This window comes from Sminthopsis crassicaudata, chromosome 4, assembly GCF_048593235.1.
Source record: "Sminthopsis crassicaudata isolate SCR6 chromosome 4, ASM4859323v1, whole genome shotgun sequence".
Taxonomy (NCBI): domain Eukaryota; kingdom Metazoa; phylum Chordata; class Mammalia; order Dasyuromorphia; family Dasyuridae; genus Sminthopsis; species Sminthopsis crassicaudata.
The window spans coordinates 62,979,923-63,003,127 of record NC_133620.1 but is presented as its reverse complement, the minus strand read 5'-3'; the positions used below and the strand labels follow the sequence as shown (position 1 = coordinate 63,003,127).

At 39.7% G+C, this 23,205-nt stretch overlaps 1 protein-coding gene across 5 annotated transcripts in view; it reads left to right on the top strand.

Annotated features, from left to right (window-relative positions):
• The window catches only part of TNR (tenascin R), a 685,145-nt gene that overhangs the window by 607,878 nt on the left and 54,062 nt on the right, over window positions 1-23,205 (top strand). For all 5 annotated transcript variants that reach the window (XM_074308424.1, XM_074308425.1, XM_074308428.1 and 2 more), the window contains 4 exons: window positions 18,167-18,256; window positions 19,775-20,038; window positions 21,416-21,685; window positions 22,627-22,746. In XM_074308424.1, the coding sequence (XP_074164525.1) occupies window positions 18,167-18,256; window positions 19,775-20,038; window positions 21,416-21,685; window positions 22,627-22,746 (744 nt within the window). The remainder of the gene's footprint in view (window positions 1-18,166; window positions 18,257-19,774; window positions 20,039-21,415; window positions 21,686-22,626; window positions 22,747-23,205) is intronic.

Genomic DNA, 23,205 nt, shown 5'->3' with positions numbered 1-23,205 from the left:
ATGAATGTGCCCTTCTGTACTTCAGACCTCTGTTTCTATATCTATAAAACGAAGTGTTTGGACAAAATGGCTTCTGAGCTCTCTTCTAGCTCTGATATGCCATGACATCATGGTAAATGACAGAAAACATGTAGCTGTGTTGTCTGATTGGAGAAACACTTTGAAGGCAGAAGTAAACTTGAGGCTGCCAGAGACTAACTTAGCTGGACTCTGTACCTCAGCATCTTCCAAAAACTGTCTTAGTAGACAAGACAGCAGTGAGTGAGTAAAATAAACAGGGATAGTATAATCAAAGCCATTTTCCTTTGAGCTAAAATCTGCCCCATGACCTTGCCAAATGATCCCTGTTAAAGTAAATATAATAAATGTTTTCTCCAGACAGACTCGCTTCTGAAGAAAAGAGAGGAGACCAAAAGATATGCTGACCAAGCAAGTTAAGGGGGGGTAAATTAAACACAGAGAAACAGACTAGCTGCCTTAAGTGGCTTTTGTGGATAGTTGGAGACATTCAGAAAAAATAAGTTAAACAAGAGACTCTTAGAATTGGTGCTGGAGGATACATATTTTGAAAGCAATTTATCATTGCATGGAGCCTCAGGGTGATTAGCAATGAATGAAATTTCAAGGATTGTGGCTATTTGAAAAAGGATATGTTTCAGTCTAATAATGAATGTCACAGCAAAGTGGCCCCCAATTGAGAGAAGCAAAGTGCTGTGCAATCCTAAAAGTATCATGACATGAATTATTATTATTAATCTACATAGTCCTTTTCAATTTCCCTCCATATGAAACACAGCAAATAAGTAGTCTAATAACTGATATAGGGGTAAGTAACCAAAAGGGAAGGTAGCATAATATGCAAAAAGATTACTGACTGGAGTTAAAAACCTAGGCTTGAATCTTTCCTCTGAGATCCTTTGAGATCCCAAGTCACCAGATCTCAGAGGGCTCATCAACAAAATGTTGTTGTTGCTCTATCTTTGTTCTCAAAGAGAACCAATGACATTGAATTGGATTTAAGTGAGGCAAAATTGCACAAAGTTGTCCACCCACTCTGTCTTTCAGTCATAGAGTTGTACCAGATGGCTTCTGAGGTTTCTTCCAGCACATACACACACACACACACACACACACACACACACACACACACACACACTCACACATATGCATATGTCTTTAAGTTGTATAAAGCATTTTCCTCCACACCAATGCAGCAAGTCATGTAATGTAATTATCATTATTCCACATTTTAATCTCATGCCCATCTTCTCTGTCTGCCCAAGGTATAGATATAGATATATAGATATAGATATGGTGATACATAGATAGATAAATAGATAGATAGATAGATAGATAGAGACTGATGAATAAGATCTATAGGATATTCATCCAATTGTACAGTGCAGCTTGAGGCTGAGATGCAACAAATTATGGATCCATTGATTCTCTGCCACTTGCTAATTTTGACCTGACAACACCAAGAAAACAGATTCTTCATCAGCCAGCATCACACCATTCATCCGAGGAACTACTGGTTATAGCAAAAGGCAGTTTTCCAATGAACAAATGGAGAAATTTTGAATCCTGTGGATAAGTTCACTTACCTTGGCAGAATACTTTCCAGAGATGTGCGCAAAGACATGAAATTGATCCATTTATTGCTAGCTCAATGTTTGGGAAATTCCGAAGGAAAGTATGAAAGAGAAGTATTAGGCTGTCTTCTAAACTGTCAATCTGCTGACCTTATTTTCATATGCCTGTTAAATCTGGAGAACATACCTGCCCCATGCAGGAAACTAAGTTGCTATCATCTGAATTGTCTTAGGAGATCCTGAAGATCATCTGGGAAGACGACAGACACTGAAGTCCTTTCTCATATAGAACTGCCAAGCAGAAAGGGCAATTCTGATAGGTTGGCCATGTTGTTCAAATGCCAAATATATAGTTCCCTAAACAGAAAACTCACATGAGGCAAATGATCACCTGGAGGTGGGAAGAAATAATACAAGAATGAGCTCAAGATCTCTGAAGAACTTTGGAGTCTTTTGTGAAACATGGGAGGCAGAACTGCCCATCGTTGCAGACTCTATTAAACAAGGCTCTGGGCTCTATAAGCAAAGCAATACTGTAATAGCTCAAAAGAAACATGAGATGCACAAATTTAGAGGCATTTCCATTTGAAATGTTGAGATGGATTTTTTGTACCCAACCCGTAGAGCCTTTCAAGCTCATATTAGTCTGATCAGCCACCAAATGGATATATTTTACCTTGATCCCCAACATAGTGATGCTATTCAAGAACAAAGGACAACAACCATTCAATAGTCTGAACAATATGTACTCTACTCTCTTAGTATATTTTTTTGGATGGTTGGGCCAAACTCTTTTGAATACTAATGTATTTAACTTATAAGCTGGGCTCTGAACTTACTGGGTTGCCTTTGAAAATAGTGAAGTTCCCAAACTTAGGTCTAAACCAAAGATCTAACTTTTTAAACCAACATTCTTTCTTCAACACAACATTCTCTTAACAAACTCAAGCCTCTCTCCGAAACAATATTCTTTCTAGAATATTGTAAAACATGGAATACTACAGTCTCCAAAGAAGTGAAAGAATTACCCACAGGACATTGGAGAAATTCAAAGTGGATGTGAGCAGGACACAACATATAATAAATAAAGAGTAATTCAGGGGAAGCCATGTAAAACATATTATACAAGAGATGTATAGAATCATGTATCAAGAATAAAAATTTTAAATACTGTTGGACATCCCTTACTCAGTTAGTAGCCTCTTGATTTCAAGGGCATAAATGGAAAGTAGTACTCTCTCCTCTGCTGCTTCCAATATGTTAGGTGGGTCTCCATAGAGAATTTTGGGGGACAGAAGAACAACAGTATAGGATGAACTGATATGAAGAGGTTATGAAAGAAGGAGTACTTAGATGAGGCCATCCCTCTGTCTGCTTTTCTTCTGTACTCTAAAGTCCATGGATTGATTATCTGCTTCAAAGCTATGAATTATTTCCCCCTTCAGCCCCTTTCAAGTTCAAGTTTCTTTAGAGCAGGGTATTTTACCTTACTGTTTGAATCCATAGCTCTTCCCATTATGCTCTGTACACAGTAACCACTTAAGAAATGCTTTTTCATTCATTTATTCATGGAGAAAGTGAGCTTCAGAGAGGTTAAGGACTTTGCCCATGGTCACACAGCTAATAAATGTCAGAGGTGGAATTTTAACCAGAGTCAGGTCTCCTGGCTCCTAGTAAAGATCTAATTTTCTACTCCCAATACAGTAGACTTACAGTGGAGGAGATTATATTATCACCACTAGGGAGGTGGGTTTGTTTTTGTTTTTGAGGCTAAGTGTAATTAGCTTCAGGAGCTCACCAACTGAGGAGGTTTATAAAGGCAAATAGCTTAAGTGATTTACAAAGGGATTAGAGTCTGGGAAGAAAGTTCTCTGCCAGTCTACTTACTAGGATAAGAATTACTAGGATTATCAATTCTCTTGCTGTTGGGCATGGAAGGGGGTGAGGCAGGGAGGGAGGATGGAAAGGGCAGAGTTTAGAGAGAGAAGGGGAGAACAGTAAGAAGTTTGCTCCAGGGATTGCTTTGTTTTTGAAAGGGTTATATTTTTCTCTGTTTTACACAGCTTTTGGCCAATAAAGAAAGAGGCCTTTAGCCCCCAGGGGAAGCACTGATCCGGCTTTGGGAGCCTCTGGATTCCCTAAGAAGAGGGAAGGAAATGTTAGCTCCCACAAAAGGTTATGAATGAAATCAATGGTACAGTCCCCGTGTTCTGATCATCTCCCAGTAAACAGCCTTCAGCAAAGGTCTGGACTCTGACCCTTAATGTTCTGACCTTGACTTTGGTTTGCTGTTCACATGCCCTTTGTTCCAGTAGTTGACAAAAAGGCTTTAAATCACATACTTACATTCACTTGCAATCCCCAGAAGCAGCAGCCTGAGAACCCAAAGTCACTTTGTAGATTCCTCTCTTTCCCGAATCCAGACCTTTCCTAAATAACAAACTCCTTCCATCTCAGAATCTTTAAATAGCTCTTGACTGACCCTTTTCCAGCTGTCCCCAAACAACTCATCATCTGCAATATGGGGATCAAAAAGGGCATAAAGCCCCAATATCTTCCCACTCCCATACTGTACCAAGCCTCCAGAATTTGCTCCTGAACAGCAGTTTCTCTAAATGCAATCATTTTTTTCTCTTTGCTGATGGCTTTTTGACCTTTAAAAATAACTCTTTAGCCTCTGTAACTCTAGCACAAAGATGTCTCTCTAGCCATTGTACAATCCCCTTGCAGCTCAAAGATGCTAGAAATTTTCACAAAGAATCTGGCAGCTGTTGATAATTAACAGGACTGGTCAATCTGCCTTGGCAGCTGGACTACTTCTTAGGAAATACAAAAAAATAAAAGACATTGCTCCAGATCCCTAGGTAAGGAAGGAAAGGAGGAAGGATACAATGTCTACCTTGGAATTTAGTCAGGCTTTGGTCCTCACTGATCTGGACTCTTGCAGAATAGGAATATTTAAAACAGAGAACTTAGAAAAAATGTGAAAGAGCCAGTTCCTACTTTCAAAGAATCTTAGAATTTACAGTATCTATCCTCCCAAATAAAATGTAACTTTTTTGAAGTAGGGCTTTCTTTTATTTCGTCTTCATTATCCCTAATGTCTTGCCCATAAATGCTTGTTGGATAGGATAGGTGATCTGGAGGCATTGGCTTAGTTAGGTACAGATTGAGAGATCACAAATGGCTCACTCATAGTCCAGGCGGTAGCAAACCTGACTCAAAATGACATTCTTCATTTTGAAAAGAGCTCCAAAGAGCTCTTTGAAAAGAGTTTCTAGGAAGCCCATCATCTATGAAACTGAGTTACTTTCTCCACACAGACTCAGGCACTTAGTTACTAAAGTGAGGAAGCATTAAAATTCACTCTTGGGAATCTGTTAGATTAGTTGGGGACTTGAGAAAATCTCAATTCCAAGGCCCCTTAACTTCCAGGGAAAGGACACAGAACAAGAGTAAACTTTCTCTGGGCTTACCCATTTGCCTCATTTTCTCATCTGTAAAATGAATTGGAAAAGGAAATGGCAAACTACTTCAGTTTCTTTGTCAAGAAACTTCCAAATGGCATCACAAAAAGCCAGAAACTACTCAAAATGACTGAACATACACACACACACACACACACACACACACACACACACACACACACACACACACACACACACACTGGGTTTAAGTCTTTGTAAGAGATGGAATTGTTGGTAGACAGTTCAAGATACAAAAGCATCAGGCAGAGCTCCTCACAGAACAGAAGAAGCATTTTCCATGAAGGAACCCAATTCTCTACCAGAACTCCAGCTGGCAAATCAAATCAGACCAAGGCACTTAATGTTCCTTCACTTCACCCTGTCTGCACTCCCATGATGTGCCAGTTGCACAAACACCAAATTGTGTATTACAGTCTCAATGCCCTGTGGGCTATTGAGGGGAGTGAAGGGGGGAGCCTGAGGTCCCCAGCCTAGACCTCATTTGGACTTTTTTTTTGAGTGAAGTAACACTGACCTCAAGTGGCCACTTGAGTGAAGAACCTGATGGACATTTGGAGGGGGTCTGCCTTTTAGAGAACTAGAAAGAGGGCTGTCAGATTCCAGGAACAGTGAGGGATCATAAGGGGAATTAAAAAAGAGACCACTAAACTCTTCTCCCATTCAGAGGAAAGACTTCAATGGGGAGGACTGGAAAAATGGGACCAGGGGAAGAGCCAGGTAGGAATTTTTCAGCTTCTGCTTGGCATTTTCAGCAAGCCACACTTGTTTACTCTAAGGGATTGGAGACTGGATGTTCCAGTAGGACGGGGAATGATGAGACCTGTTTTTCATTAATTTCATTGGCAAGGAGAACATTCCATCTGAGAAAGATCCTTAAAAAATAAAGATGGGTTTCTTGAGCCAGTCTCTTCCTTAAAATCTGCAATGAATTGGCTCAGTTGGCTGCTTTTCTTGATCCTTGGACACTATCCACACCCAAAGAACAGGGAGATGTCCTCAGATGTCTGAATGGGCCAGGAAACTCAAAAGAAGTTCAGAGATGGGATGAAGAGCTAGAGATCCTTAACCCACTGGAAAACAACTGGCAGGGGGGTCTCTGACATGGGATGATCATTAGGATTCCAGAAAGTACCCTCTGTCTACAAATATCTCTTACACCTTGGTGCCACAACATTTGAAATCCCATCAGTAATGTCTGGTTGTTTTTGACTAATCCCTTTTCTACTCTAAAACAGCCTTCTTTGAGGAGGCAAATGTTACTGGGAGAAGTATCCGTTGGTACCTCGAGTTTAGTATTAGTTAACCAAATTATTATTCTGTGTAACACCAGGAGGAGGGGGGACTAAGCAGCATGCTACAAAGTAGAGAAAGGCACTCTGGAGTACCATGTGTAAGTAAGTCACAATTTCACTGAATATTATGTTTAGCTATGACATTTAGCATTTCTCCAAAATTCATGCCTTCTTGGGAAAAAGCAGAGAGTTCCAAGTCCATCCCAAGTTTGACTTTACACTTGAACTTCCCACCAGCCTTGCTAGCTTAAAGAGGGTTCCATCTAGGTGACAAGACCCCCTGAACCCAAAGAGCACTTTAAATCCCTTTCCTTAAGATGTTACATATGCATGTTTTTGCTGGCAAAGAACTGAGATCTGAGCTTCTCACCCCAGTTGGACACAATTAGCAATGTAGAACCCATGTGTTCTCAAGCTCAGGAAATACCATTCTAGTTTATCTATAGCCCTTTCTTCTTAAGTGGGAAACCATTAACACATTAGTCTAAACTGCTGGCCCATCTCTAGCTGGCCCATCTCTTTGGCTATTCTGTTTCTTTTATGGATCCTTCAATCTGGGTCCCGTACATTTAATGGGAGTCATCCCAAGGACCAAAACGGTCACTTTTCAGCTCATTATTAGGACCACCACCTCAAATGATAATTGGTTATCTTCATTTAGCTATTCATTATCATAAAGAAAACATGGTTCTCTGACTCACAGGACTTTTCCTTCTCTGAATTCCTTTTATGCTTACAGGCAATTCCACATAATCTGGAATTCAGACATTTTTCAAGTATGGGTGGAGGTGGCGGGGGGGGGGGGGGGGGGGGAGGGGGGGGAGTGTTCATGTTTTTCTGTTCTTTTGAATAGAAGTTCCTTGAGGGCAGTCATGATGTTTTATATAGAAAATACCAGGTTTGTGAGTAGATCTGATTCTTCAAATCTGAGCAAGATAAGTGCAGGGGAAGGAGAGAGAAACAGAAGGAGGGATACTGAGAGAGAAAAAGAAATAGAGACAGACAGACAGATAGACACAAACAGACAGAGAGGGAGGGAAAGAGAGACAGAGATAGAGAAAGAAGAGGCAGAGAGAGAAAGACAAAGAGGGAGGGAGAGGGAGAAAGATGGAAGGGAAGAGAGGGAAGGAAGGAGAGTAATGGAGAGAAATAGAGGGAGGGAGGGAAATGCTGGAGGGAAAGGGGAGGAAAGAAGGGATGGAAAGAGGAGGAAAGAAGAGTGATGAAGGAAAAGAGAGGGAGGGAGGAAGAAAAATAGAGGGAGGGAGAGAGGAAAGAAAGAAAGAAAGACAGAAGAGGAAAGAGAGAGAGATGTAGGGAGGAAGGGAGGGAAAGAAAGAGAGACATTTTTATTTTTATTATCTGAATTACCTCTTAAATACAAATGACTTCTTAGGAATAGCCACCACCAAGTGTGTTGTCACAGGAAATGCTCTCCTATCCCAGCTGTTGTTTTTTTTCTCCCATTTGCTGCTCTAAACCCCACATTTGTTTTTAAGACTCCTCCATTGATTTCAGGTTCCTGATTTTCCCCCTATCCCCTTAGGGATCTGGACTAGCAAGCCTGGTGATACCAGTGGGGCTTTATTGTTGGTCAGTTGTTTTTTACTCATGCCCAACTCTTTGTCACTCCATTTGGGGTTTTCCTGGCAAAGATGCTGAGTTGATTTGCTATTTCCTTCTCCAACTCACATTACAGATCAGTAGACTGAGATAAGTGCCTTGCTTGGAGTTAACCTAGTCAGTATCTGAGGCTGGATCTGAGCTCAAAGATGAGTCTTCCTGAATCCAGGAGCAACAATGGGATGGGGTCAGGGAAAGAAAAAAAGTGAAACCCACAGAGCCACTCCTACTCCTAAAAGCAGTCAGGCTAGCCATAAGTGAGGAGGAAGTTACCTAAGCTGAAATATGTAGGCAGGAGTGAAAGAAATTGCACAAGGGACAGTTTTTAAGCAAAGGGGAAAAGTTTTTAAACAGGGGGAAAGGGAACATAGGAGGAAGTCTCTTGGTTTATTGGCTCTTGAATCTGGATTGATTAGTTTGATGGCCAAGGAGGAATTCAGACACCAGGCTGGATGATCTCTATGTAACTTCCAGTTCTAGACTTCTATATTTTCGTTACATGGCTAAGTGAAGGGGCAGGTTAATTCTCAGCCTCCACAGCTGTAAACCATAACACTTGAAGGAGTTGCAAAGCAGCCTTTACTTATGTAGATGTTCTTTGTGGATTGGGAATGAAATAAATTGGAGGCAGAGGCAGAGGGAAGAGGAGAGAGGTCAGAGAATGCAACTGCCTCTCAGTCTCCTTGTATCATCATCATCCTCTCACATGAAGAGATCCATTCTATAGGTCTGAGTTAGACCTCCAGTAGCCACTGATAGGTGGCTCCCATATCTCAACAATGGTCTTCTTCACGAGGGTGAAGATGTAGTAGTAGCTAGCTATGAAACTCTACCTTTGACCTAATAAACTGGAGTTCAGTCAATCAAACAAAAATTGTTGAACATTATCAAAGGCTGTCAGTTTATCCTTTTTTTACCCACTAGATCTGAACACCATCTTCTGGCCCCTACCCAGTATTGATATCTTCCAACCACATTTGTTTCCCATCATCTTCTCAGAAGGACAGAAATTGGAGAGGGCAGGAGAGGCTGTTTATTTTCATAAAGACTTCTCACTGGAGTGGGCAGAGGACCACTATATACTCAAGTGGCTTTCTGAACCAGTATAAACAGGATTTTGCTAATTAAGGACTGGATTCCCTCCAAGCCTCTGGAGAGGTCCAGAACAGGTGGAGTGGGGAGGGAGAGATAGAAAGATGATGGTTTGGTTAAGTACTTCCTATGTGATGAGCATTATACTAAGCATAGGTGATATAAATACCAACCAAATTTAATTCCTGCCTCAAAAAACTTATATTCTTATGGCAGAAGACATAAGAAGGCATAAGAGAGTAAATAAAAGAGTTGAAAGAAGGGGAAAAGTGGGAAAATGTTGAGATGGCCAGGAAGGTATGTTGTGACTGCCAGCAAGACAACAACTATCAATGCCTGATTTCCCTGGAGCAGAGTCCATGGCTCCTTGGGAGGTAGAGAGATTGGAATGAGAGATAGGGAGAATGTGAGGAAATGACCCAGGAAATCAAGCAGAGAAGATTTCCAGAACTAGGTAATTTGGGGAAAAGCAATTGGACCAAAGTAGGAATATTATACTCTCGGGTACACTGAGTTGTGGAATACCTTCATATGAATCCTTTGGAGTATGAAAGTAGAGCTATCCTTGGCCTTTCTATTTTTCTTCCTGGATGTTTATTTGGTCTGCTATGTATATCTATGCACAGAATCTCTTTGCAGTGAGAGGAATATCAAAAAATATTTTTTTTTTCTTGCAACCTCAGTTGTATAGATATATCCTGGGTCTTCTCATTTTCATTTGCATAATCAAATTGTCAATCTGGCAATCACTGATGGCTAAATGATCAATTTTTCCTCTTATTCAGACTGAAGACATTGAAAATTAAAATGTTTTACAATGCTTGCTCTGGATTTAGGTAGTTAATAAAGCAACATTTGAATTACATTGAATTCTCCCTTTAACAATAATGGACCAAAGAGGATGCCATATAATCGAATGGAGAGCAAAATCTATTTTGTGGAGCAAAGGACTGGGAGCAAAAGAATTTAAGAAATTACAGACCTTGAACAACTGTGCTTTCAAAAGTAATCAGGAAGACAAAAGTGAGGTCCCATCAAAGAAATACCAGCAATCTGATCAGAGATGAGCAGTTAAAAGGACACTTTGGCTTCTAAATCCAGATTTATCTGAGACCATGTGAGCTAAGGAGCACAGAATTGTATATCTGACTGTAATGCCTGAGTTCAAAATTGATCAAGATGAATTGTCTCTATTAATTGCTTATTAATGTCTAGAACCACATTTCTCCATCATAAAACCCAAAGGAGGCTATGGATAATCCATCTCACCCACCATAGCTTCTGTCCCAGACTCTTTTGTTTTTGTTTGCAGGGCAGAACAGAGCAAATTGGAGAGGAAATGGGAACTTTCAAAGTTCTTAAAGCCCCAGTCTTTGGCTTTATGCCAAATCTAGTTTGGTTATAACACTGACCCAGGAAATTTCATAATCTGGATTAAGAAGCAAGATGTCAATAATCTAATTGTTTTTAATTTTTCAGTGTTTCATTTCTTTAAAGTTCCCCACCCAAACCCAATTGAGCACTGAAAAGCAGGGTGCCTTTGGATTTAAGAAATTATCTAGAATTCTAAAAAGGTGTGTTTTCTTGCCTTGCTTCTTTGCAGAAGGAAGACTGAGCATGTAGTATATTGCAAATGAAATCAGATTTTTTTGAAATACTGATTAGTTTTGCTGAACATTTTTCTCTTTAATTTTTTAAAATTATGGTTCTTATAGATAGAGGTAAGAGATAAGTATACATTGGGAAATCTAGATGATGTAAAAACAAAATGTATCAATTAACTCCAATATTTTTAGAAGAGGTGTCTGGTATGTATAAAGTCAAGTAGATAAAATTACTTTGTAATATTTGAAATCCCCAACTTAAATTCATAAGTCTAGAGTTAAAGAGGACCTTAGAAGCCATCCAATCCAATCCCCTCATTTTGCAAATGAAGAAACTGATAATTAAAACAATTGGCCCAAGATTACATGGCGATAGTGGCAGGACTCAAGATTCCTACTCAAGTCTAATAACAGATTCATCATTCTCTTTCCTACACTGCATACTGCCCTTAAATATGAATGGTTCCCATACGATGCAGTTAAGAGACCATGTGACCAAAGACATACTCTTTTCCTTTATGATTCCACCTATTGGTATTTCTCTCTTTCCCTTCTCTTCACTTTTATCAGACTGTTATCTGGGACAGTTCTCCAACCTGAAAACTGATTCATAGTCCCATAGAATAATAGCTATAAAATTAAAAACTTGAAAGAATCTTAGAGAGCCTCTAGTTCAACCACTTGACAGTGTGGGTGAAGAAACTGTAGCCCAGAGTCACTGGGTCAGTTAATAAGCATTTATTAAGTACCTACTATGTGTCAAATGCAAAAAGGCGAAAAATAGTCTCTGCCCTCAAGAAGATCACAGACTAATGGGAAAAGCAACATGTAAACAACTATGTGCAATTAAAATATATACAGAATAGGAAACAATCAATAGAGGAAAGACACTAGAATTAAAAGGTATTGGGTATAGGGTAGCTAACAGCATAATGGATAGAGCACTGTTTCTGGAATAAAAAGGATCTGAGTTCAAATCCAGATAATTCCCGAAAGAGAGAGAGAGAGAGAGAGAGAGAGAGAGAGAGAGAGAGAGAGAGAGAGAGAGAGAGAGAGAGAGAGAGAGAGAGAGAGAGAGAAGAGAGAGAAGGAGAATAGAGATAACTGTGTCTGTGGAGATCAAGTGACCAAGTGAAATTGTATAAAAGAAGAGAAGAGGGTCCAAGGCAGAGCTCAATCACAGCCTAGATAGGTTAACTACAGAGACAGGATTAGAAATCAACTCTCTTTGATTTCCATTCTGTTGCTCTCTCCATGTCATCATATAGCTGAAGCAAAGTATGATGGAAAATAATAATAAACTTGGGAATCAAAAGAATCTACATTTCAATCTTATCTCTGGTCTTTACTAAATATGAGAGCAGTGGCAAATCTTTGAACATTCTGGAATTTTGGACTCTTTCTTTGAAAAGTAGGATAATTTTATTTGCACTATTATAAGGGAAAAAAGTGTTTTGTAAATCTCAAAATAATATATAAATTATAGGAATGCTTTTAGAAAAGCCCCATTCCCTGATTGATGTCCTAGTTCTCAGCTCATGTCTTCATAAAGTACTTTGTCTTAAGAATACCTATTCTCTTTGCAGATTGAGGGTAAGAAACAGGGATTCCCAATACCACAGTTTATGGAGGAACCAGTAGTATGCTGGATGGAATTTCCCAAAGAACTATTTAACACATTTTGTAAAGGGAAAAGGTTATTGTTCTATTGTTCTATATTGTCATGCTTAAAGCACAAATAGGTTTTTGTGTGTGGATATAGCATCTATGATTGTGATGGAATACTACTATGCTATAGGAAATGAGCTTGATGATCTTAGAAAAACATGGATAGACTTGCATATCATAATGAAGAGCAAAATGAGCAGAACCAAAAGAATGTTGCATTCAGTATCAGCAATACTGTTTTAAGAACAACTTTGAGCAAATAAGTCATTTTGATTCATGAATATCCAAATTAACTTCAAAAAGACATTTGAAGGAAAATGCTATTTACATCCAGAGACAGAACTGATAAATAGAAGCATGTGTGTATATTCACACACACACATACATATATACATATTTGTGGCTTATAGTAGTTATCTCTAGGGTGCAGGGGGGAAGGGAAAAAGAGAAATTTATGCAATCATTTTATTCTATATTTAAAAGTAATAGCAAGTTGTACATAATAAATTTGCAATTTTGTGTGCAATCATCTCTTTTAAATTATGCTATGTTATAGAAATGCTTTGTATTTCATATATTGAAAAAAAATTAAAATGTTAGTAGACAAAAATATAAATATTATGACAAAATTAGGTAGGTAAAAATATCTACATAACAACTAATTTAAAAACAGATATTTGGAACATAGTCCACTTCTAAACTGGGAAATTTCTATGTTTCTTTCCTACTTCCCAGAACCCCAGCACAATAAAATGTGGGCTTATTGATCAATCTTCTCACTATTTCAAGGCCTCATCCTTATTTCCCTGCCTTTATTCATGTTGGCCCCTTGCTGGAATACCCTCTTTTCACATCCACTTCAAATCAGACCCTATCTTCAAGGTCTGCCTCCTCCAGGAAGCTTTCCTTAAGTACTCCATTGTACAGGCCAGTATTGAATAAGTTCATGTACAGGAAGAGCAGTCTCAAGAAATACTTGGACCAGACTCTTCTTGTACACGGATTATTCATTACTGGCCCTCTATACTCCATCATTTATAATCTGTACCACACAGTCCAGCATAGTATATATTGGTTTGCTTATTCCTGTTTCTGGTGGGTTATTCTTGGAAAGAGAACATGTCTTTATCAAAACTCCTAGAGTTTTACAAGCAGAATGGTGAGGACCTTATAGATGTTCAGCAAATATCTAATGACTATCTGAGAAGCTGTAGACATCAGGAAATAATGGAACCAATGTGGATTGGAATAGGGTTGGGGGGGGAGTATTGTATTTGAAGTCAGGAAACCCTGAGTTCAAATCCCACCTTGGTGACACTTGCTTGCTCTGTCACTAGAGTCAAGCCACTTCATCTCTCTAAGCCACGAATTCTTCATTTGTAAAGAGAGATATTGTGAAAGATATTACTATCTGTATTATTTATCTCACAATATTGTTGTCAGGGTCAAATAAGAACACACAACATGAACAAATGAAAGAAGAAACAAATGGTAATGCTATATTATGTGCCGAGCACTGTCCTAGGTGCTCTTCATATCATTATATGAAGAGAAAGACTCCTTGTTCTCAAGGAGCTCACATATTAATTGGGAGAGATGAAATAATAAAAAAAAGGTTAGTCAAAGAGCAGGTAGAAATATTTAGAAATCATCAGGATGCAGATGGATAATAATGCCCAGGCATCCTTAAGCTACATAAATTATTGTTGTTTCTCCTTCATTCTTGAAGAGGACCATGACATCAGGGAGGTAATGCCGTGAAATACAAGTGACTTGGATTTAAGTGAGGAAGAGCTGTACAGAGTCATCTGTCTCACTTTCTCTTCCACAGCTATTTGGGTCCAGTGGCCACATATAGATCAGGATGAATGGAGAGGGCCCCAGATGAGGCTACATAAGTAGATCAGAAGAGATTGTTTGAATACTGCTAGTTACAAAGGTAGGGCAGACAGTGTTGCTCAGTATCTTCCATCTCACTAGAGGGAAGAGAGTATGTTCTCATACAAGTTTGTGTTCACAGTCAAGCACCCTGGATTCAGTGAGGAAGGTAGCAAGTCTTCCAACCTTCCAGCCGTCTCAGATGTCTTCTGAAATGGCCTAAAGCCAGGAGTGGCTGTGAAGGGATATGTAAGCTGAGAAGGGTACCCATGGTAGATTTGGAAACCAAGTCCCCACCTTTAATTTTTTTCCCTCTATGATCTTGATTGGTTCCTTAACCTCCGTGGTCCTCAGTTCTCTCATTTTTTAAATGTAAGAATTTGAATAAATGACCACTGAAGTCCCTTTAACTTGGAGAAAGGATGGTCTGGGAGACTGGCAAATAATGGAATCTACTTCCCAAACAAGTAATTATCTGAATCATCTTTATTTCTTTCCCTTTTTAATTTTTATACAATTTTTAATTTATGGAATAAAATAATAATTTCCATAACATAGTATATATATTTTTTAAATTGTTGCACATGAAACTGCAAATCTACTATGTACAACTTGTTATTCCTTTTAAATATATAATAAAGTAATCATGTAAATTTCTTTTTTTTTCCCTTTTTATTCTTCCTTCCTCCCAACCCTGGATGGCTGCCATTCTTATAGCATAAGAGTATTCCAACACAATCATATACCACAACTCATTCAGTGATTCTCCAATTAATGAACATCCTTTCAGTCTCCAATTCTTTACCACCACGAAAAGATTCGCTATAAATAATTTTGTACATATGAGTCCTTTTCCTTTAAATCTAAGTTATCTTCAAGAAAGGAAGCAGTTCTTTATGGGCTATCTCTTGTACCTTGTTTTGAATTAGAGCTAAAAAAATTGGGGTAAATAAGTCCAAAGGGATCTTGCAAAAGAGGGTCCTTTGGGGCCTGATCTTTGGATACTCCTAGGATGTGCTAGGAGTGTACATTTTCTTTTTTAGCAGAATTGTGTTTTACCTGCTGGCAAAGAGCAACAATTCACTTGTATCACAGGGAGAAAGCTGCCAAAAAATCAAAAGAAACTGGCCAACACAAACCTATAACCTATGCCTGCTTCCCCATCCCCAAGACAGAAAGCCCAGAAAGAAACCACTCTAAATTCTGCTCGGCAGTTTTCTAGAAGATGATTCTGTTGTAAATTATTGAAGGTTTCATTTAAGCTTCATAAATAAGAAAACTCACACGAAAATGTTATATGTAAGATCAGTTTCGTAACATATAATTCCTATCTCCCTTGCTCTCTTTGTCACCCTTCATCTCTGTCTCACAATTCTTTCTTTATTAGAGGCAATTGAAGGTCTCAATCAGTTGCCTGAGAGAACTAGTTTATGTCTCAAAGGTAATCTAATTTATGCAGCCAAGGGGCTTGCCTAGCATATAGACAAGAGACAATTGTACTACATGTGTTCATCCTAGGGTACTAGACTTACTTGATGCAAACAAGGGAACTCAGCCTAAGCCAAGAAATGTGGCTTCATTGACATCCAAACACCATAAATCATGGGTCTGAGCAGGCACTCAATGATTCAAGCTTCAATGAGCTAAAACCAAAGGGAGGACTGGCATATGTACCATGTATACACCAGTGCATTTGATATGCATCTTCAGATTGTAATTTTCCAATGGGTGCTCAACACCCCCTACATACAAATGAATAGCCATAATAGAGACAATATGGTATTAGAGAAAGCACTAAACTGAAAGACCGAGTTTCTAAGCCCAGCTTCATCCTTTATTAGAAGTGTATGTGAAAGACAGAGACAGAGACAAAGACAAAGAGACAAAGGCAGAGACAGAGAAAGTGATTGAGAGAGAAAAGAAGAGAGAGAAGGAGGAAATGTGAGGAGGGAAAGGAGAAAGAGAGAGATATCAAGTAAGTCATTTGATCTCTCTATATCTCAATTTCCTTTTCTATAAAATGGTCATAATACTATCCTCCCTATCTACTTCACAACATGGCTTTCTATCAAACATGAGGGTAAATTGGCACATGTATTTCAAGAAAAAAGTTCTCCTAGTTTTTCTGGCTCTGTTGCCAATTCACATCAAAGGTTAAATTTAAAGTTAAATTGTCTTATCCATCATTCAGGTTTTCTTTAAAGACTTATCTTTGATCCCACTAGATTTCTTCACCTTGAACCCACTCTATTTCTCAAGTCTATTCATAGTTCAAGCAAAAGATCCTTCCTCCAGTTTGACCCTGAAGACAACAGGAAGCAGCTCTCCCCCCAAAATGTCAATTATAATAGATAATAAGTTAATTAAGGATATATCTTCACTTTTTCTGTAGGTGACCAACATGTTGCAGAGGTCCATAAGTAACTTCTAATATCCTTCCTGAGTGTATTTCTAAATAAGATGATTAATGGATTGTTGCAAGAAGAGGAGTTCAGGACAAAGAAAGGAAAAGTCCAATTAACCCCTACATAGATGGGCATATACAAAAATGGACCACTTCATTTTAGACCAGCTCAGCAAATATTCATCAAGTGCCTATTATGTGCCAGGCACTGTGCTAATCCTTTGGGATAAAACGACAAAAACTGAAGCAACTCCTATCCTCAATGTTGGGGAAGGTAGACTGTGAACATAAGTAAATGAATAGAAACTGTATGCCAATTATTTCCAAAAAGGAAAAAATGCTAATAAACTCAGAGAATCAGGAAAAGCTGCATGTAAAAGATAGCAGGAGGTTTTTTTTTTTTGAAAGAAGGAACCTAGCAATTCTGCAAAACAAAGTAAGAACATAGTGTGTTCCAGACACAAGGGACCACTTGTACAAAGGCAAAGGAGCAAGATGTAGATTATCATGTAAGAAGAACAGTAAATACATTGTTTGACTAGAACAGCAAATGCATGAACATGCGTGGTTTGAAATAAATTAGGGAAATATAGGTGGGAGTCAGATTGCCAGGAGCATTTAATGACAGACTGAAAAGTTCCCCATTGGGAATAGAAAACTACTGAAGAGTTTTGAGTAGGAGAGTGACATGTTCAGACCAATATTTTAGGCCTATCAATTTGCCAGCTGTTTGGAATTTGGATTAGAAAGGGGAGATTCTGAAAGAAGGCACACTGATTAGAAGGTCAATGCAACAGTCCTGGGAAGAGATAATGAGATCCAAGCCAGGAGAGGAACTGTAGAGAGTAGAGAGAAGGGAACAGATATTGTGCAGGAAACTGACAAAATTTGATAACTAAAAATTTGATAACTAGGGAAGTCATGTGAGAAGGAAGAGTCAAGAATGACTAGAAAATGTGAAACTGAGTGACTAGAAGTGAAAAAATCATGGAAGCAAGAAGAATCTTAGACTTAGTTAAGTCCAAATCCCTCAATTTATTATTAGGGAACCTGAGGCCCAGGAAGGTTAGGTATATTGCCCAATAACATAAGTAATATTCATTAGAGGTAGGATTTCAACCAAGGTTCTCTGATTCTGGAGGCACTACTCTTTCTACTGTACTGTGAATGATGGGACTATCAATAAATATGGGAAGGGAGGGAAATATGGACTTGAGGCTGAAGGCCTGGGGAAATATAATGAATTCTACATTTGAACATATTGACTTTAAGATATCTGCAAAATTTTCAAGTAGAAATAGGCAGCAAGAAATTGGAAATGCAAAACTGGAATTCAAGAGAGATGAGGACTAGTTATGTGGAGTTGGGAATCAACTGCAAAGAGTCGGCCCTGAACCCACAGTTGCCCCTGAAATCACCAATGGAGAAAGTACGGAGAAAAAGAAGGGAAGAGAGTGCCCAAGATACCCAACCTTACGGGCACTTTTCGAGAAACATAACTTTTCTTTCCTTTGTCTGATGACAGATCTCGTGCCAGGAACAGAATATGGTGTTGGGATATCAGCGATCATGGGCAATCAACAGAGTGTACCGGCCACCATGAATGCTAGGACCGGTAAGTTAGGAGGATCACAAAGGTATCACTACAGGGGAATCAATTTATATAGACTGATAGATGAATATTAATTCTCACCCAAGTGCTCATAAGCCCAATGCAAGGGTCAGTTGAAGTTGATTTGACTGCCTCCAATGGCGCACAAAGGTTTGTTTATATAAGAATCAGTCAGAAAGCAATACCTACAAATGGCCATTTCCACTCTCAGTCATGAACTCCTAGGTTGGGCGTGGAGAGGGGCATTGTGGCAGAGAAAGAATAACCTGATGAATTATTTGATTGTGTCAAACATATGAAGTGATTTTGAGGTCTGTCAGCCAAGATGAAGTTCCAATACTGTTCCTCAAAGATCTGGTCAACATTAATCAGGTTCTAAAGGAGTTATTCAATCACACAAGATTTTATGAAGCACCACTTATGCACCAGGCATTGTGCTAGATACTGGCAATACAGGGAGCAAAATGAGATAGTCTCTGCCCTCTCTTTTGGGGGAAGAAGCACCAGTCACAAATAAAAGACAGAAGGGAATTATTTCAACCTGGCACTGGTGTGTAGTTAAACCAGTCTTGGATTGGAGCTATGCTTGCCCCAACATGCTAAATTTCAATCCAATAAATCTGATGGTGAGCTGACCCTGCCAGTTTCCTGAATTCCAGTCAGTATAACAGGTCTGGAATCATCATTGAAGTTCAGATTCAGACCAAGATAACCTAGAAAGAATGAGTAATCCAGACTTCGGAGAAGTTCTATGCCATCCTGGGTCTAAAAATGTCATCTAAAGTAATCCAGGGACCACCCCAGGGACTCAGGTACACACATTCAGATCATGAACAGATCTTCTGGATCAGCTATGTAATTTAATAACATTTAATTCTAATTCTAATAACATTTCTTCCCTAGGAGAAGAATCCAGAACTAATCTAGGTGACCTAGGGGTCCTCTGGCCCGGGACGCCTAAACTGCTTCAGTCTGCTTTTGAATTCCATGACTTGTCTAAGCTCTAAGCAACTGAAACTGGGATGGAGAGTGGGGGTGGGGAAGACCAAAGTGAATTCACTTAAATAGTCACCTATCTACTTGATGTTAGTGTGGTTTTAGACTAGGCACCTTTCTCAGAGACAGAGACAAATAGAAAGAGAGAGACGGAAAAAAAAAATGAATGGAAGCAGGGAGAATTCATCACATTCTAAAAAAGGCTGAGAATCTGTAAGCAGCCTCCTCCCAGGGGTGGATATATTCCAGGGGTGTCTGAGCTAATAATACCTTTCCGCTGATTGTCCATCTGTTTGCGAGCATCTGGCCATCTTTCAAAATGCAAGGTGCTAACAAAGTGTGAGATCATTGTCAGCAGCGACAGGCTAATCCTCGAGGCTGCCAGGCTTATCTGATTTCCTCGAGCCCCAGGGGTTCCGAGGCTAAATCCAGGCCCTGCCTCAGACTCCAGCGAGGCTCCCTAGGGCCGCTCTGCTGCGACTCGCTTCTGCAGAGTCTGATGAAGATCCCACCTTTTGTCCCCAGATCTGGACAGTCCACGTGACCTCATGGTGACCGCTTCCTCCGAGACCTCCATTTCCCTGATCTGGACCAAGGCCGGCGGCCCTATTGACCACTACAGGATCACCTTCACACCCGCGTCTGGGATGTCCTCGGAGATCACAGTGCCCAAAGACAGGACCTCTTACACACTTACAGACCTGGAGCCTGGGACCGAATACATCATCTCGGTCACTGCGGAGAGGGGCAGGCAGCAGAGCGTGGAATCCACGGTGGACGCCTTCACAGGTACCGACTGCAGAGACACCGAACTCCACTCCAGGGGACTCCTAGCTATCCCACGCACAGCCCATCCCGGAGGCGGGAGACCTCGGGGCTACCAGGGAAGCGAGAGTCCCGGCCTCCGCCTCCTACTGCCACCATCCAGGCGCCAAAACGGTCTCGCTCCCAAAGTCCTTCACGCTTTCTCAATACAAATAGGCTTAATACACATTCTGATACTTATTTCAAGGAGGAAAGAGAATGAGAAAGGGAAGGGGAGGCCGATAAGAAAACGGAAAGGGAGAAAGGGAAGAAGAAGAAGAGGAGGAAGGTGGAGAGATAGACAGAAACAGTCAAAGAGAAAGAGGGAGGAGGAAAGACAGAGAGAGAGAGACAGACAGATAGAGACAAAGACAGAGACAGAGAGAGACAGAGACAGAAAGACAGAGAGGGGGAAGGGAGAGAGGGAGACAGAGAGACAGACAGACAAAAGCAGAGTTAGGAAGAAAGGAGGGGTAAGAGAGACAGCGATAGAGAGATAGGTATACAGAGAGAAAGAGAGACAGAAAGACAGAGAGACAAAGAGAGAGAGAGAGACAGAGGGGAGAGGGAGAGAGGAAGAGAGACAGATGGGGGAGTGAGAGAGGAAGAGAGGAGACAGACAGACAGAAGCAGAGTCAGAGAGACAGAAACAGAGAAAGAAAGAAAAGCACTGAGTCTTTTGCAGGTAGTTTCCATATAAGAGAAAAGAAGGTAAGGGGAAAGGGGGAGAAAGAAAATAAGGGAGAAGGAAAAGAGAAGAAAAATTAGTAGGAAAGGTGGAAAAGGGAGAGAAGGGGGAAAGGAGAGGAAGAGAAAATGGGTAATGGTAGAAGAGGGAGAAGGAAGAAAGGGAGAAGAGAATGCCAGAACACAAAGTAAGAATAAAAAAGCTGCAAGGAAAGTTAGTACAAAGAAAAGCATCTTTTCATAAAGGCTGGCATCATTTCATCCATTTCAATAGCTTTTATGTCTACTCAAGTAATCAGACATTCCTGAAAAAGAGATGCTCTCTACTATGCCTAAAGCAAGGGAATACACAGGATAGGAAGCCTTGGCTAAGTCATCTAGTCCTACTTGGGTACTACCCTTGACTAAAAACCCCTTGCCCTAGATCAGCATTGGAAATAGTCAATGCTAAATACTATTGGTCCCAGGGGAATAAAATTAGATTGCTGACATCATTCCTGCACATGAAACGATGGCCATTCCTCTTTGAGGAAAAGTAATCTTGAGGAATGGGGGAAGGGAATACACAGTCCCTATTTGCAAAGCTTTTCTAGAATTCCTAGAATTTAGTCTATAGGCAATATGCTTTAGAATGTCTACTGTGCATAAGTCATTAACTTTCCTTTTGATTTATAGGTTTCCGTCCCATCACCCATCTACACTTCTCTCATGTCACTTCATCCAGTGTAAACATCACCTGGAGTGACCCATCCCCTCCAGCTGACAGGCTCATCCTGAACTACAATCCCAGGGATAAGGAGGAAGAGGCTTTAGAAGTCTCACTAGATGCTACCAAAAGGCACGCCATTCTGATGGGTCTGCAACCAGCTACTGAGTATATCGTGAACCTGGTGGCTGTTCATGGGATGGTAACCTCTGAGCCTATTGTGGGATCCATCACCACAGGTAAAGTCAAGCGATAGAAGGCAGAGGAGAAATAAATCAGCAGAAAAAAAAAAATCAGAGAAGTGTATTTGCCTAGGTTTTTGCTTTGAAATCTCTTTATGTTCATTAGTCAATCTCTTCAAACCAAAAATCACAGCAAAAATGCACCACAGTCAAGCAAGTAAGCATTTAGTAAGCACCAAACACTGTGCTAGATGCTGAGGGTGTAAACGCAAAAAATGTTCTTCTCCTAAAGTAGCTTACATTCTATAAAACATTGGTAGAGTATAGAATTTTATAAAAGCAAGAATTCAAAGATTTCTGTTGTGTGAACTTTAAAGATATAATCTAGTGTCGTATTGTTGAAGTTGACCTTCAAACAGCTTTCCTTTTATCTGCGAGGCCATAATCCTAAACCAACTTGGCTTCATATGGTTTGGTGCCTCCCATCAAATTCCATCAGGTTATTTACTACCTATGTGAACTTTTTCAAATCACTGAGCTTTTCTAGATCTTAATTTCCTCATCTATAAGATAAGGAAGCTAGAAGATAATCCACATCCCTTTAACCTCTATCTTCTATGATCCCATAATCTAGAGTACAGCTTTTGTCACATCTTTAAAGTCTTAGGTAAGGCTCCCCTTGAGTGATCTCTTAGACTAATGTCTGCTTCTGATGTCAGAGATGACGTTCATTCAGTTGAGACCTTGTCCATGTTTTCTCCCATTGAAATATGAACTTCTTGAGAATAGGAACTCTCTTTCTTCAATTTCCAGTTAATAAAGTTCTTTGAACATTGTAATCACTTAGTAAATGTTTCTTCTTTTATTAACTCATTCATTCATACTACAAACATTATTGGCTCCCAGACTGGGCAGAAAAAGAAAGGGACTTTCTTGTTATTGTTGTTAATGTTCTGCAAAACCTATGTCTTTTTTCCCTTTTCACCCTGACCCCCCAGGGATTGATCCTCCTAAAGATATAATAATAAGTAATCTTACCAAGGACTCTGTGACTGTCTCCTGGAGGCCTCCCATTGCATCTTTTGATTATTATAGAGTATCCTATCGACCCACGCAAGGTAAGCCCATGGTGACTAATTTATTTAGCCTAACAAGAATTAATGAATGGATCAGGGAAAAGAATGCTGGTGTACCTAGGTTCAGATGTTGGCTCTGCTATTTATTTCATATGTGACGTTGAGCCAAGTTATTGTGGGGCTCAGCTTCCTCATTTGTAAAATAGTGTTTGAACTAGATGACCTCTAAGGTCTTGCTCAGCTCCAATTCTATGAACTCTGAACTTAAATGGTCTTTGGAATTAAGGAAGCATCTTTTTTAGAAGAATAATTACAAACCATAGGGCCACAGACTTATCTCTGCCCAGTTTTTTTCCCTTCTTTCCATAGTAATTTTCTGATGTTCCATTATATTAAATCATTTGATGATTTAATTCAATGCAATTCAAGTAGAAAAAACAGTGGGATCCCATTAAAATCTTGTCTACTACCTACTCTACTCCTGGAACAAAATGTAATGCA